Here is a 16,095-nt window from a genome sequence, read left to right as displayed (position 1 = left end):
TTGTTTATTTATTTATTGACTACCCGCAAGTCTAGACTGCGAGCTCACCGTTGAAAGCCCCGCTGTATTAGATAGGACACTATTTACAAACTACATGTCATTTCCATTTATTGCAAGAATTGTGTTAGATTAGAGTAGTTGTTGATCAATCTTGTCGATATTGTTGACTCGTGAACTGTGCTTGTGTCGAGGCTTCCTACTGTCGGGTCGGTCGTTATGCACAGTCTGATGTTGGGCCGCGGCTTACGGCGGTGGCGCGTGGGATATTGTAGAGGGGAGATTATAATAATTAAAACAATTTTTGCTATAAATATTTATGTCACAAAATCGAAGAAATATACACACTAATACAACAGTTTACGTGCAAAACTAAATACAGTACTTAAGAAAGCCTTGAGTAATTATTGTGATAATGATATTTGCGGTCCAGTGCCGCACAACCGCGCCCCCGTCTGCTCTATATACATATATTGAATTCATCGCGGGAACAATATTATTTCGGAAACCTTTTAGCAAGAACAGTGAAGGGAAATGGTTTGTTATATACGCCTCGGAGTATATAAGGAGTGGGCCTCGTGGTCGCACGGTCATACATCGGAGAGTCCCCAGTGAAGACGCGCCGAGCCAATTAGTTAGAATGAAACCTTTTAGTTTTAGTCAGCGCTATAAGCATTATTGGACTATATACCTTCAATATCTGCTAATGCAAAATATAAAAAATATAATAAATAATAGTTATCATTATTTTTATAGGTACTGAAATGCAAACCTTTAAATGTCTTAAGCCTTTAAATGGGAAAACAAAAAATTGTCTTGCCCCATTGTCAAAATAAATTTGTAACATATGAATACTCGCCGGGCCCGCCCACACTGTTGTCGCAGACCCCGGGGCCAGTGGGCGGGTACATCTGACTACAAGAACTCAATAGGACTGTCAATGCTCGTAATACAAAACAGAGAAGAAATAATACTTTTGGAAACCTCCGTCTAACAGGATTGTAAAGCTCAGTAACACATGAAGCAACAATAGCATGACCGTAAGGCGCAGCAGCCTGGCGTGGCGGGGCGTGGTGGGGCGGGGCGGCGGTCACGTCGCGCGCTCGTGTAGCGACCGACACTTGTCCACTTGATCGTACTGTCAAGTACAGTCGTGCGCAAGCAACATGTGTTCGTTTATGAGTATTAATTAACCTAGGAATATCGATACTAAACTATGAAACGAAACTAAATCACAGTTTTGCTTTATAAAGCACAAGTCCGGCCTCGCATGGAGTACTGCTCCCATCTCTGGGCCGGGGCTCCCAAATACCAGCTTCTTCCATTTGACTCCATACAGAGGAGGGCCGTTCGGATTGTCGATAATCCCATTCTCTCGGATCGTTTGGAGCCTCTGGGTTTGCGGAGGGACTTCGGTTCCCTCTGTATTTTATACCGTATGTTCCATGGGGAGTGCTCTGAGGAATTGTTCGAGATGATACCAGCATCTCGTTTTTACCATCGCACCGCCCGCCACCGGAGTAGAGTTCATCCATACTACCTGGAGCCACTGCGGTCATCCACAGTGCGTTTCCAGAGATCTTTTTTGCCACGTACCATCCGGCTATGGAATGAGCTCCCCTCCACGGTGTTTCCCGAGCGCTATGACATGTCCTTCTTCAAACGAGGCTTGTGGAGAGTATTAAGCGGTAGGCAGCGGCTTGGCTCTGCCCCTGGCATTGCTGAAGTCCATGGGCGACGGTAACCACTCACCATCAGGTGGGCCGTATGCCCGTCTGCCTACAAAGGCAATAAAAAAAAAAAAAAAAAAAAAAGTTAAAGTTGTAATTGAATATAAATTTTATTGGTAATAAAATCGTTTGAAAACAGTTCGATGAAAGTAATATAATCTATTTATGTACTTTAGTGCATAATTGAAATTGTACATCATTTAAAAAAATTAAAACATAATGCGCAATGTTCGCTCGTTTTTAAATTTCCAAGTACTTGGATTACGCAACATTAGAATGGCCGATCCAGACAAAAATATAATTTTTTTTACAAATGACTTCTTATTTGAATATCACTATCGAAAAATAGGAATTGCTTGTTGCTAATATTTCCAAACTTTGCACGCGATGTCTCATTATAAAACTATTTGGTGTAAAGTAGTCCGGCGTTGTGCCCGCGATGTGCCGGCGCGTTAGTTCGTCCAGCCGCGCCACATGGAGGCGAGCGAGGCGGCCGCCGACGTGACGAGCGCCGTCGGGCCCGCGCGCGGCGCCGGCGCCTGCAACACGCGCGGGGCGGTACAGTGGCCGTGCTGCGCGCTCGGGCGGGCGGCGGCGGGGCTGGGGGTACTCACCGCCATGTTGTCGGGCCAGTGCAGGTGTTCGGGCTCGGCGTCGTCGCGCTCGCTGCCCGCACTGGCGCCCGCGCACGCGCACACTCCGACGCTCGCAAACGCCTCCTCCGTGTCCAGCCTGGAACGGTTCACTATTATTTATCTACGTGATTTACCTACTTTTTAAGTCGTCGTGGCCTAAAGGTTAAATCGCCCGGTGCATTAATATGTGGCGATGCACTTGTGTACGAATCCCGCCGGCAGGTACCAATTTTTCCAATGAAATATTTACTTAACAAATGTTCACGATTGAGTTCCACTTTGAAGGAATGACACCGTGAAATAGAAATCAAACCCGCAAAATTATAATTGCGTAATTACTGGTGGTGGGACATCTTGTGAGTCCGCACAGGTAGGTTCCACCGACCTGCCTATTTCTGCCGTGAAGCAGTAATGCGTTTCGGTTTGAAGGGCGGGGTAGCCGTTGTACTGTTAAAACTGAAACCTCACGACTCATGTCTCAAGGTGGTTGGCGGTATTTACGTTGTAGATGTCTATAGGTTCCGGTAACCACTTAACACCAGGTGGGCCGTGAGCTTTTCCACCCATCTAAGTAATAAAAAAATAAAATAAGTCAAAACATTAGATATATAAATACAGGTAAGTATGTAGGGTTCCTAAGTGGATAGGAGGTGACGACATGCGAACTCACTAAAGAGACAACAAGCGCGTAGGAAATTAATTTTGTTTCCGTTCAAGTTAGCGCGCGGACAAGCACTAGACTAGAAGTCTTCCTACATCTTGTATGAAGGTTCGTGTCAAGAGTTTACTCTTTAAGTACAATTGCCATTGATTATACAATGCACGAAGGGGTGATATATTAGTTATACTATAAGAGAACATCGCGAGGAAGATTGGTTTCCCTGATATCGGAATCACGCGTAGCGCTCACCGGTGCTGCGACGGAAGTGCATAAGAACTAAAATACGATAACTAAAAGCAATGGTTCATCCATTTACTAATAAGGTAACTTTAATTACACAAGTCTACAAACTGTTTGACTGCCAGCTATTATCAGGTACAACGATACGAAAAGTTACGTAATTTTAAAAAGTTCCGTTTAGAAGGCGCTAGCGCTTTTACCCGTTATTTTTAATATGCGTCTAGTTAACAATTAATTTTAGTATTGGGGAACTTTGAATGAATTCGATTCTTAAGGGAGAATTTTCAATAAGCCCCGAACAGAAAGATACTATCATAGATATGCCTTATGTAAACCATAATAATTATCAGCGACCCTACGCCGGGCGCGGCACGCAAGCAGTCTAGTTAGTTGTTAGTTCGTTACGGCTCCATTACCTGGCCAGCAGCGGGTCGTCCACGGCGGCGGCGAGCGCCAGTGCGTGCAGAGCGTGCAGCGAGTGCAACGCGCCCCCTTGCCCCACTCCCACCACCGCCGGCCCCGCGCGCACCCCCGCTCCCGCACACACCGCCCCCGCGCACGCACACACGCGCCGCGCGCTCACGCACGCCTCCGCCGACTCCACGCGTGACGTCATGTACTCCCTGGGACGTCGCCCAACGAGACAGTCAAATTCAATGTCAATAGAAAACACAGGAAATCGTCATTATTGTACATGGTTAATTTAATTCAATTAATTTAATTATATTATTAATAACAGTGCAACAATGCTCCTCCGATGGCCTAGTTCCTATCAGTGGACATTTTTTTATAATCACATATAAAATTTACTTAAATAAAATAACTTAAATGATTTCACTAACACCATCCTATCGCAAGGCATTCCGTTTTGAAGGATAAGATAGTCGTTGTGATATTTTTCTATCAATCTGCTAGTGGCCTCAAGGGACTAACCAATATTGGTTCTAGCTTTGGTTGGAAGGCGAGCTCACGGAGCTCAGCCTAATATTTGCCCTAGCAAGACCAGTACTTCATTTAATCTTGGGATTGGGATCACCACTCATTGAGAAGACGAGATTTGAAAATCAGTGGGTTCTCTGTCTGTGGAACTTCAGTGTACCAGATGTAAGCCAATGTAAGCCAGACATTTTAAAGTGAGCAGCAGCTTAACAACGGGATACAACGATTAACAACGTAGATTGGGGTTTAAAAAACCACAATGGAAATTAATTTATTAAAGAATGTACTCACGACAATGATAAGGAATGTGGTAAGCGAATGTGTAACATCCAGGCCAACATGCACAGTAACTGTGCTGCCAGCCCCAGCGCCGCCGCGGTGCTGTCCGCCGCGTCCGGGACTCCTGTTGTAGAGCCCTCCTTGTTTAATGGTCCTATAAATAAAATATATAAATTTAATTTGTATTTATAAAATTGAACATGAGTAAACGCCACCTAAGTCAGTACATACAATGACATTTTCAGTTACTCCTGACTTGTTACCAATGTCATTGTTTGTTGTATGACGGAACACCTTAGCAAGTAATACACTTAAAATTGCACATGTGCATAAAGAATAGTTGTAAAACAATCTGTTTTCACAAAGTTAAGTTCAATCCTCACGACCATAATGTTTAACATTTAACAGTTAGGGTTTTTATATTTTACAATCAATCACTTCGTAAAAGGAGATTAAATCAGTTAGTAAAACTCAACTACTTATCATTAAGCATATTATACAATTGTACATGTGTAGACCACAATTTCTATTTGTCACAAACCTATTGATATATTTAGATTTTAGACAAAGAACATGATACTGTTTTAATTTGGTTTTGTTGATAATTTCATTGGCATTAAGCCTTCTTGGGTTCCATAGGCCTGAGATTGACAATGTATATTTATCTATTTAGTATTTAGATAAAATTTTACCTAAGGTTATATCTGAGTAATCTCCATCGGTGCTGATGCTTGGAGCAACAATGTGTAGTTGAGCTCTTCCCACTGGTTCTTGGAGGTCTTCTCCTATAAATTCCAAGTCTTCTATGCTGTCACTAAAAATATATTTATACATATGGATCAAAACAAGAACTTATTATTGAATTTCTAATGTCCGTCAGCAATCTGCCTTTGATGGCAAAAAAGTTTTGATCGAGTGCAGACTATCGTTTCACATTAAAGTTCATCCACCACCTGTTAAAGTAAGAGCTAGGTAGCAGAAAGATTCACCTAGCATTTCAATGTACTAAACATTACATTTAATTTTACTTTTAGTGTGTTAGTATCTTTACTACAAAATTCCAACAATTCCAGGATTTTTATTGTCGAAATAGCCTTTAGGACAATTAACTAGATGAACTATTTAAAGATGTCATCAGTAAGAGTTCAGGAGGATAAAAATTATTATGTTGGAAAGACTGAGTTCTATTGTGCATCCATTATTTCTAATAAATTTTGTTCATTCATACATACCTTGTATCATAACTCATATACACGGGAAATATATAAGTGGTCAGTTGGCGTATCCAAGACCTGCGTAGTGCAGCCAACGAGTCAGCCTGTTCATTGTACAGATTAATTTTATGCTGCAATTCCAATTTCTGTTTCTCTGAATGGGTACCCAGACTTGCTACCCTTTTCTGATATCTTGGAAGCCGTAAACGCAATTCTGTATTGTAAGTTTTTAGCTCACTTAACTCTTTTTTCTTTTCATCTACATTGCTGCGTCTTTGATTTATTGCTAATTTCAGTAGGTCAATTTTGTCTCTACATTGTTTTGCTTCTGTCAGGAGGGAGTCCTTTTTTAGCTTTGGGGCTAGGAGCCTCTCACAGCGATCTAGTATGTGTTTGCGATTCATTTTTAATCTCAGTAGTTTTGAGAGTTTTTCTGAATATCTGAAATTTTTGTTTTTGTAGTCAGTTCCATAAGTCTATATGTTTTTAAAGAAGGGCTCCTTATAAGGGCTTATTTTTTATTATAAAATAAATGATTAAATTTTCAGATGAGATAATTAAAATAATCTTTTCCTCGTATGCAAAAAAAAAAGCTATTACATTCACAAACCATACCTAAACCATAATTACTCTGCAAGCTGCAAATGACACATTGGTGGGATGAGAAAACAAAAACCTTACACACACAAACAAACAAGTTGTTTACAAATATACACTTTTAAATATATTTAGCATTTAATTGATATTAATCACGCATATGCCTACCTGTCCGAATAAGGCATTGAACTATGTACAAAATTTCCTTCTTTTATACAGTCCGTGCAGTAAAAGTTCCTCTTTACTGTATAGCACAGGTGGCATTTTGTGTATTGCCCGTCACTCTCTGTTGAAGAAACTCTAAAATCTCTCGGAGCCTCGCTTTCAGTGAAATAACTAGAAGCCATTTTATTCGGGATTACGCGCAGTTTAATTCAGTATTTATGTCTTCACTTGACTTTTTGAAAATTGAAATTAGCATTTGTGTTTGCGAAATTGTGATACCTACCTATATAGGTACCTATTGTTTGACGTTTGTCACTGTCAGTTTACAGATTACTTGAGCCTTTGTTGCATCTTTGTTGTCAACTGTCAAAGATGTTTTTTTTAGGGATTTTGTGACCTGGTAACTAAGACTTTTAAGTCATGTCTTATTTTAATTTATATTTTTATTTTTGTGAAAAATTAGAATATGGAGCGAAATGAAATGAAAATTATTACTTTGAGATGAGATAAGATAATATGGCATGAAATATAATCTCAGTAAAATGGTGGTCATTTACTGAGATTTTTTCAGTGGACTTTTTGGAGGATCCCGAGAAGTAACGTCCAGCGGCTTTGTTTGATTTTCCCACATTTGTGCACTTTCACAGATATTAAATAGTTAATAAACCACCGTTATTATACAATTAAACCTAAAGAAACACTAAATAGACAAAATAAAACAAATCACACAACTTCACGCCTCGCATTCCGCAAAAAACCAAATGCAAATTAGGGAAATGTGTGATTTTTATTTATTTTTCGTACTGTCAAGATGAGTGAATCTAATGAAGAAATTCGATACATTTTAAAATTATACTACAAAAAAGGTAAAAACGCAATGCAAATCGCGAAAACAATTTGCGATGTTTATGGACCTAGTGCAGTTTCTGTGAGAGTAGTACAAATCTGGTTTAAACGTTTTCAATCCGGAAATTTTGATGTCAAAGATGCACGGCGGTCTGGTCGCCGTATTACGGATAAAATGTATGCCATTTTTGAAAAAGTGGAGCAAGATCGGCCTATCAGTAGTTACGACGTAGCTGAAGAACTGGGAATTGACCACAAAACAGTTTTGGCGCATTTGAAAAAAACTGGGTGTACAAAAAAGCTCGATATTTGGGTACCTCACGAGCTCACTGAAAGAAACCTAATGAACCGTGTACTCATTTGTGATTCTTTATTACGACGTAATGAAACCGAACCATTTTGGAAGAAGCTGATAACTGGTGATGAATAGTGGATCACGTACGACAAGAACGTGCAAAAAAGATCGTGATCAAAAGCCGGTCAGGCTTCACAGACTGTGGCGAAGCCCGGGTTAACTCGCACAAGGATGCTGTGTGTGTGAGATTAGAAGGGCATTATTCATTATGAGCTGTCACAACCAGGAAGGACCATCGATTCTGAACTCTACTCCGAACAACTGATGAGATTAAAGCAAGAAATTGACAAAAAGCGGCCGGAATTAATGAACAGAAGGGGTGTAGTTTATCATCATGATAACGCTATACCTCACACATCTTTAGCCACTCAGCAAAAATTAAAAGAGCTTGGCTGAGAGGTGTTAATGCTTCCGCCGTATAGTCCTGGCCTTGTACATTCAGATTTCCATCTGTTGCGGTCTCTTCAGAATTTTTTAGGCAGTGTCAAATTAACATCAGGAGAGGACTGCCAAAACCAATTGTCGCGATATTTTGATCAGAAGCCCCAAAATTTTAATAGCAATGGGATCATGACCCTACCTACAAGATGGCAAAAAGTTATCGAACAAAATGGTACCTACATACTTTAGTTAAATGTAAATAAACTGTATTATAAATGTTGTGAATTTTTTTAAAAAATGCGAAGAAACTTTTTCCTCAACCTATTCAATGCGCTGTAGCCCAAATCTATAGATTTGACATGATTTATGGACTTAACGGACATCAATATGAGTGGTAAAATAAAGTAAAATTGAACCACTATATTGACCAGTGCAAAAAAGTTTTCTTGACATACGTAATAAGCTATACTTACTCCTGATACAGCATGAATTTTTAACCGTTCTCGAAAAAAAATCTTAACTCGAATTCACAATAAAACGCACATCGATGAATAATAAAACGCACACATCACTATCCGTCAAATTGACAACACTGCCAATCTTAAGTCGTCGTGGCCTAACGGATAAGACGTCCGATGCATCCGTGTTGAAGCGATGCACCGGTGTTCGAATCCCGCAGGCGGGTACCAATTTTTCTAATGAAATACGTACTCAACAAATGTTCACGATTGACTTCCACGGTGAAGGAATAACATCGTGTAATAAAAATCAAACCCGCAAAATTATAATTGCGTAATTACTGGTGGTAGGACCTGTTGTGAGTCCGCGTGGGTAGGTACCACCGCCCTGCCTATTTCTGCCGTGAAGCAGTAATGCGTTTCGGTTTGAAGGGTGGGGCAGCCGTTGTAACTATACTGAGACCTTAGAACTTATATCTCAAGGTGAGTGGCGCATTTACGTTGTAGATGTCTATGGGCTTCAGTAACCACTTAACACCAGGTGGGCTGTGAGCTCGTCCACCCATCAAAGCAATAAAAAAAAAAAAAAAAAAAATCTACAGAAAAAAATTAAGGGAATCCCCTAGGCATAACTTTTGAATTTCTCTAAACTGAGCTGTCATGATTAAAGTGGGGTTGCAACCTGTCATCTTTATTTTGAAAATGGGAGAAATTTCCAAAAGTTCAGTTCGATCGAGATTTCTGGTAAGGATTCGAGGGCCCCCTGAGCTTGAGGGCCCCGGGGCACTGCCCCGCCTAGCCCCTGGGTAGCTACACCACTGTTTGCATGTCTGCGACATCTACCGTACTTCCCGGCTCTTGCTCCAACAGATTATCATTTTTTCTGGAATTTGGACGACTTGTTACAAGGAAAAAAATTCAACTCCGATGCGGCAGTCCAAGCCGCCTTCAAAGAGTTTATTGATTTTCGCCCCCATGGTTTTTTTTAGTAAAGAGATCAATAAGCTACCTTGTGGTCGTCGTGGCCTAACGGATAAGACGTCCGGTGCATTCGTGTTGAAGCGATGCACCGGTGTTCGAATCCCGCAGGCGGGTACCAATTTTTCTAATGAAATACGTACTCAACAAATATTCACGATTGACTTCCACGGTGAAGGAATAACATCGTGTAATAAAAATGAAACCCGCAAAATTATAATTTGCGTAATTACTGGTGGTAGGACCTCTTGTGAGTCCGCACGGGTAGGTACCACCGCCCCGCCTATTTCTGCCGTGAAGCAGTAATGCGTTTCGGTTTGAAGGGTGGGGCAGTCGTTGTGACTATACTGAGACCTTAGAACTATATCTCAAGGTGTGTGGCGCATTTACGTTGTAGATGTCTATGGGCTCCAGTAACCACTTAACATCAGGTGGGCTGTGAGCTCGTCCACACAGCTAAGCAATAAAAAAAAAAAAAAGAGATGGCAAAAGTGCATAGATAACTAACACAACGGTGTATACTTTGATTAATTAAACATATTTAAAAAAAAAATAGCGTGTGCAATTCACGTGTTAGAAGTGAAACCTTCAAAAATTAAAATACAATTATCCTAATTGTCTAAGCATTAGTAAAATTTTGTCATTAGTAAAGAATTGTAAATCACCTTTTATAGTATGAGGTAGCGCCCTCTGTGAATTGATATTTTAACTTCACGTATATTCTAAATTAAAATTCACTACAAGAGGATTCATACACACGTTAGTATTAAGACATCTCACAGATGGCGCTGTATTAAAAATAAAATACTTTATATGTATGTTTTAAAGTATGTAGGAACTGAGCATTCTGTCTCACTTTTTCTCTCGATCTTTCTCACTTGCTTGCTCCCTACTCTCACTCCATGGCTAGTTGCTTCATGCTACGTTCGCCCTGTCTTACTCTCTCTCAATCGGTCTCGATCGATCTCTCTCTCATTTTCGACACTTCCGTTGCATACCTGCGTGACGTTACATCTGTAAAAATTTTACCCTCATGCGCCTAAAGAAGTTTCACTTCAAAAAATATTTTATATTCCTCACGTACAAAACGCCAATGGAATATGGAAGGACCTAATATGAAAATCCTGGAAATTTTTATTCCAATGTATTCTGTCTAAATTCATGATGAACATTAATTATGTGATTTCTTCTACTATTTCTTAAACAGATTTTTTGTCTTCTGAGAATGCTAAAGTACCTATTGTACCTGATTCGTTGCCACCAATTTTTTGTAAACTATAATATTGGGCGATAATGTCGCTTGTCTCTGTGAGTTTTTCGACTGATATAATTTGCATTGGCACCCAGTGTAATTTGGATAAGGCATAATATGTACTTAGCGTTTTATTTAGCATAAATATTTGAACAAACGTGATTGTAGTGTCCAATCACGGTATTATTTAATCCATCATTTAATATTTTTTAAATATTAGATAGTAGACGAGTTAGGTTGAATAAAATCCCTCCTCCATCCTCCTCCAAAAACATCTTCAATAACCCAGTTGTTCCCCAGTACCTCCGTGAGCGCTTCGAGTACCAGATTCCCCGTGGTGTGCCCTGTAGTACCTACTAGTAGATTCCTTCTTTTTAGTTTTCCCCCTTACTCCCCCAGCCGCTACGGCGGTTCGTTCACTGTGCACTCTGTGCGTCTGTGGAACTCAGTTCCGCACTCAATCCGTGCAAGTCCCTCACTTGAAGTATTCAGGAAGGCATTAAAGGAGCATTACTATCTATCGATTTACTATTATATGTATTTATTTTATGTATTTCATTATATATGTACCTGTATGTATATATTTATGTTATTTATGTGTGTAATTGTGCATGTTTATAGTCTGATATATTACGTATTCGTGTTTTTTATTATTATTATTATTGTTATTGTGTATTGTGTATTGTATCAATAAGTAAACTGATTAGATTGTATTCTTCTACCTACTTATGTAAAGCTCTCTTTCTTTAGGAACGGTTAGCTGGTAGATAACTCAATTGTTGAGTTAAGCTCGCCATTTTATAAGTTTTCGCAATTATTTTATTGTGTTAACTGTGTGTACAATAAATAATAAAGAAAATAAAGTTAATAAGAATGTTATTATAGTATAAAAATTTCGTGTTTTGCGCTTTTTAACCCAAATCTCAAATTTGAATTGAATTGAACCTGTTCACCCTGTTTCTTCTAACTCCTAAAACCGTCACTAGAGCGCGCTGTAATACGCAAATCCGTTGTCATGATACCCTTGTCATACGTGACACAGCATCCGTAGATTATTGATTTTATTGAATATACGAGTTTTCTAATCCAAGTTTATTTTCATAATCATCCCTCGGAAAGTCGATCATGGTCCAATACGAGCCGGATAAGAAAACAACTAATGATAAACAATAATTATAAGTGCAAAAGAACGTTACAAACCGTAATTAACACAAAACTATTTCGTTGCTAAGTACTAGTGAATGTGAAGAATGGGCCCGGAAAGTTATATTAAATTACAAACCGATGTTCAAAATAATATATTTAAGGCACAGGTTAATTTCAAAAAGTCACCTGCGTCTAGAATAACAGGGGAATATATCGAAACGAGATTGCAATTATTGGAACAACACTGGTTAAAGTTTGAAGAAAATCACCAGAATGTTATATTGGGATGCGAAAATAACGATTATAGCTACTTTAAAGACGATGTTTACACCATGGTTGAGGATAAATACATTGAGCATAAGATAGAATTGAAACAAGCATTATCGCAATTTATCCCGGTCGCTCAGTTAAATGCGAACACCTCAATGAATAACGGAAATAATAACGGATCATCTGAATCCATGAGTGTTAAACTTCCAAAAATTGTACTACCATTATTTTCGGGTAAATAATATATGGAGTGGCCAACATTTCACGACTTATTTGAATCGCTCATCCACAATAATAGTGCGCTCGCTAATGTGCAGAAATTATACTATCTGAAAAGTCATTTACAAGGAGAGGCTGAGCAGCTTTTGCGGCATATTGCTATTACAGATTCAAACTACGAACAATGTTGGCTACAATTAAACAAAAGGTACAATAACAAACGTTACATCGCGAACTGCATTCTGGCCAGGCTGGTGGGCCAAAGGGCTTTACCTTCAGAGTCATCCAACGGTGTCAAACAAATACTCGATACGACAAATGATTCCTTGCATGCTTTATCTAATCTTGGTATACCTGTATCGACATGGGACATCCTGATTATATATCTCATCACAATAAAATTGGATAATGAATCCCGGAAACAATGGGAACAAAAACTAAGCGAACAGGCTGATCGATTGCCTACACTAAGCGAGTTCCAATCATTCCTGGAATCAAGATATCGAGCACTCGAGTTTTTAGAACCAAACCAAAGAATAGAGTCTAGAGGCAAAGATGTAGTGGATAAACCCAAGGTGTTCAACGTGACGACGTCTGTATCCTGCCCATTCTGTTCGGAAGATCACTTGCTTTATCAATGCGAGAAATTTGTACAAGAAGCCATCGAGAATCGCCGGGAGTTCATCCAGAAGAGAAAACTGTGTTTCGATTGCTTCGGAGCTAACCATTCGGTAACACAGTGCAAACGACGCACGGCTTGTCGGTGCTGTGGCCGACGTCATCACTCGCTGCTGCACCAGGAAGGCGGCACTCACAATCCGGCCCTAGCGGGCCCTAGTCAGTCCACTAATCAACAGCGGGAACCAGCACAAGAACCGCAGGCGGCGGATCACATGGAGCGTGTTGTCAGCCATTTTTCTAACAGTGAAATGAGATCAAGTAGTCAAGTAATGTTAGCTACCGCATTAGTTAATGTATCCAGCAAGGGTATGTATCACACACTTAGGGCATTGTTGGATCAGGGCTCTCAAGCCTCGTTTATTACTGAACACGCAGTTCAACTTTTGCAGCTTCGAAGGTTGCCAGTTCGAAGTACCGTATCTGGTTTAGGAGGAGACAAATCTAGTATTCCAGTAAAACATATGGTTCAATTTAAAGTACAGTCCACATATAACTCTTTTAGCTATCCCGTTCAAGCCTATGTTTTAAACTGCCTAACATCCACTCTTCCTTCACAGCAAATTCAATTTTAGGATTGGCCGGAGTTGTTGCAATTGCAGATGGCTGATCCAGGATATGGTACACCAAGCAATATAGATGTTCTACTGGGCGCTGATGTGTATAGTCAGGTTTTGTCAGAAGGTATATTGAGAAATCCACCTGGAACCTTGACAGCTCAAAATACACAGCTGGGATGGATCCTGTCGGGACGAGTTCAGGTTAGTGGGGATACTCCTTGCATTATTAGCGCACATACCCATGATAACTCAATCAATGATTTGCTGCGTCAGTTCTAGGAGATTGAAACTGACCAGCCTCATCCACTTTTATCCAAGGAAGAAGAATCCTGTGAAAGATACTTTGAATCCACTACAACTAGTGACAGTTCGGGTCGTTATGTTGTAGGTCTTTCTTTTCATGACAACAATCCAACTTGTCAATATGGTGGCTCGCGAACAATTGCATTGAAACGATTCCATTTGCTCGAGAAGAAACTTGAAAAGAATCCAGTCTTGAAGCAAGAATACTCCAAGGTAATAAATGAATACCTGAATATACGGCTATGAATCATATGGAAGTAATTAATGACAAACAAGAAGCTGCTAAGCCAGGATGCGTTTATCTACCTCATCATGCAGTTGTTCGCGAGGACAAAAGTACAACGAAGGTCCGCGTTGTTTTCGACGCTCCGTGTAAGGGTACCAGTGGCAAGTCACTGAACGATGATTTGTTGGTAGGTCCAAGGCTTCAACCAGAGTTACGACACATAATTATGAAATGGCGTACTTATCCTATATGTTTCGCAGCGGACATAGTTAAGATGTACCGAATGGTCAAGGTCGTACCAGAGCATACTGACTTCCAGCGACTACTGTGGAGAGAGAATCCTAGTGAAGAAGTCAAGGACTGTAGGCTGTTAAGAGTTACTTTTGGTGTTTCGTCGGCCCCATATCTAGCAGTTAAGAGTTTGCAACAAGTGGCAAAGGACGAACGCAGCACCGGTGAGTATCCATTGGCTGTAGACAGGGTGATGAACTCTTTCTATGTTGATGATTTTCTGTCAGGGTGTGAAACAGAAGACGAAGCAGTTGCCATATACCACCAAATGGTTAGTCTACTAGGTAAAGGAGGGTTCCAGCTGCAAAAATGGGCGAGCAACAGTCTGAAGTTATTGGAAGAGATAAAGCGGCAGGGTCCTGACGCTCAGAAAGATATTAAAATTGATGATACTGTTAAGATTTTAGGACTCAACTGGAATATTCAATCTGATTCTTTCAAATATACTGTGAACTTACCTCCCCAGAAGCTACCAATCACCAAACGGGTAATTTTGTCCGATATATCACGCTTATTTAATCCTTTAGGGTGGATTGCACCTGTAATAATACAGGCAAAAATATACATGCAGAAATTATGGCTGTCAGGTCTTTCTTGGGATCAGGAAGTTACGTCGAACCTGCTGGATGAGTGGATTTCGTTTCGCGACAACTTACCTGCTCTCAACCAAGTCACGGTGCCCAGGTGGGTCAATAAGAGTAAGGATACAACTTACCTTGAGCTGCACGGGTTTTCCGACGCATCCAATGACGCATACTCAGCGGTAGTGTACCTTCGGGCGACTGATCATTATGGCAACGTTAGGGTAAGTCTAATTGCGGCTCGTACTAAGGTATCTCCTATCAAGCAAATATCCATTCCTCGCCTGGAGCTTTGCGGAGCAGTGTTGGTTGCAAGGCTCTTGTCTGAGGTCTCGGGCATTCTGCGTATTCCTGCATCGCAGATACACGCTTGGACTGACTCCACCATCGTTCTGGCTTGGCTGAAGGGACAGCCAAATCGATGGAAGACCTTCGTCGCAAATCGAGTGACTGAAATCCTGACAGTTTTAAACAACGACCAATGGTCGCATGTGGAGTCATGCCAGAATCCAGCCGACTGTGCATCCCGAGGGCTGGCTCCACAAGAATTTATCCACTGTGAACTCTGGTTCCATGGCCCTGCGTTTTTAAGAGAATCCACGTATGTATCGCCAACGGTAAACATATCGACTGATTTAGAAGCCAAGCCGTTGAAGTCTCATCACCTAACCATTTCCGAAGTAGCTGGGTCAGATCTTCAGACATGGACGAAGTATTCATCTTTATCAAAAACGGTTAGAGTGGTCGCGTTTTGCATTCGATTTAATAAATTAAGGTCAAAGCGATATCCTTCTTACTTGACGGCTTCCGAATTAGATCATGCATTAAAGATAGGAATTAAGGTTTGTCAGACTCAGGCCTTTTCTAAAGATATTGAGCAAATAAATAAAACTAATTCAGTCAAACGCAAGAGCAATTTATGCTCTTTAAGCCCATTCCTGGATACAGATGGAATTTTAAGAGTTCGGGGTCGCATCCAACAAAGCCAAGCTAACTATTTATTTATTTATTTATTAAGTCGCACCAACAAAGTGATCATCAATACAAAACATTGACAAATTGACAAAAGTTCATGGCAGATGTCACCTCAATTA

General features: G+C 40.4%; 1 protein-coding gene across 1 annotated transcript; it reads right to left on the bottom strand.

The window, feature by feature from the left end:
• Positions 1–1,818: 1,818 nt before the first annotated feature.
• Positions 1,819–6,798, bottom strand: Atg14 (autophagy related protein 14). The gene is made up of 7 exons (XM_089740423.1): positions 6,461–6,798; positions 5,714–6,136; positions 5,174–5,295; positions 4,494–4,635; positions 3,680–3,886; positions 2,342–2,459; positions 1,819–2,266 (listed from the first exon to the last, which is right to left on the bottom strand). The coding sequence occupies exons 1-7, from the start codon at positions 6,637–6,639 to the stop codon at positions 2,180–2,182; spliced, it is 1,278 nt and encodes a 425-aa protein (XP_089596549.1). The 5' UTR covers positions 6,640–6,798; the 3' UTR covers positions 1,819–2,179.
• Between the last annotated feature and the right edge of the window lie 9,297 nt (positions 6,799–16,095).

This window comes from Bombyx mandarina, chromosome 04 (assembly GCF_030267445.1).
Source record: "Bombyx mandarina strain Sakado chromosome 04, ASM3026744v2".
Taxonomy (NCBI): Eukaryota; Metazoa; Arthropoda; class Insecta; order Lepidoptera; family Bombycidae; genus Bombyx; species Bombyx mandarina.
The sequence above is the reverse complement of the archived record's forward strand: the minus strand, read 5'-3'. Positions and strand labels throughout refer to the sequence as shown.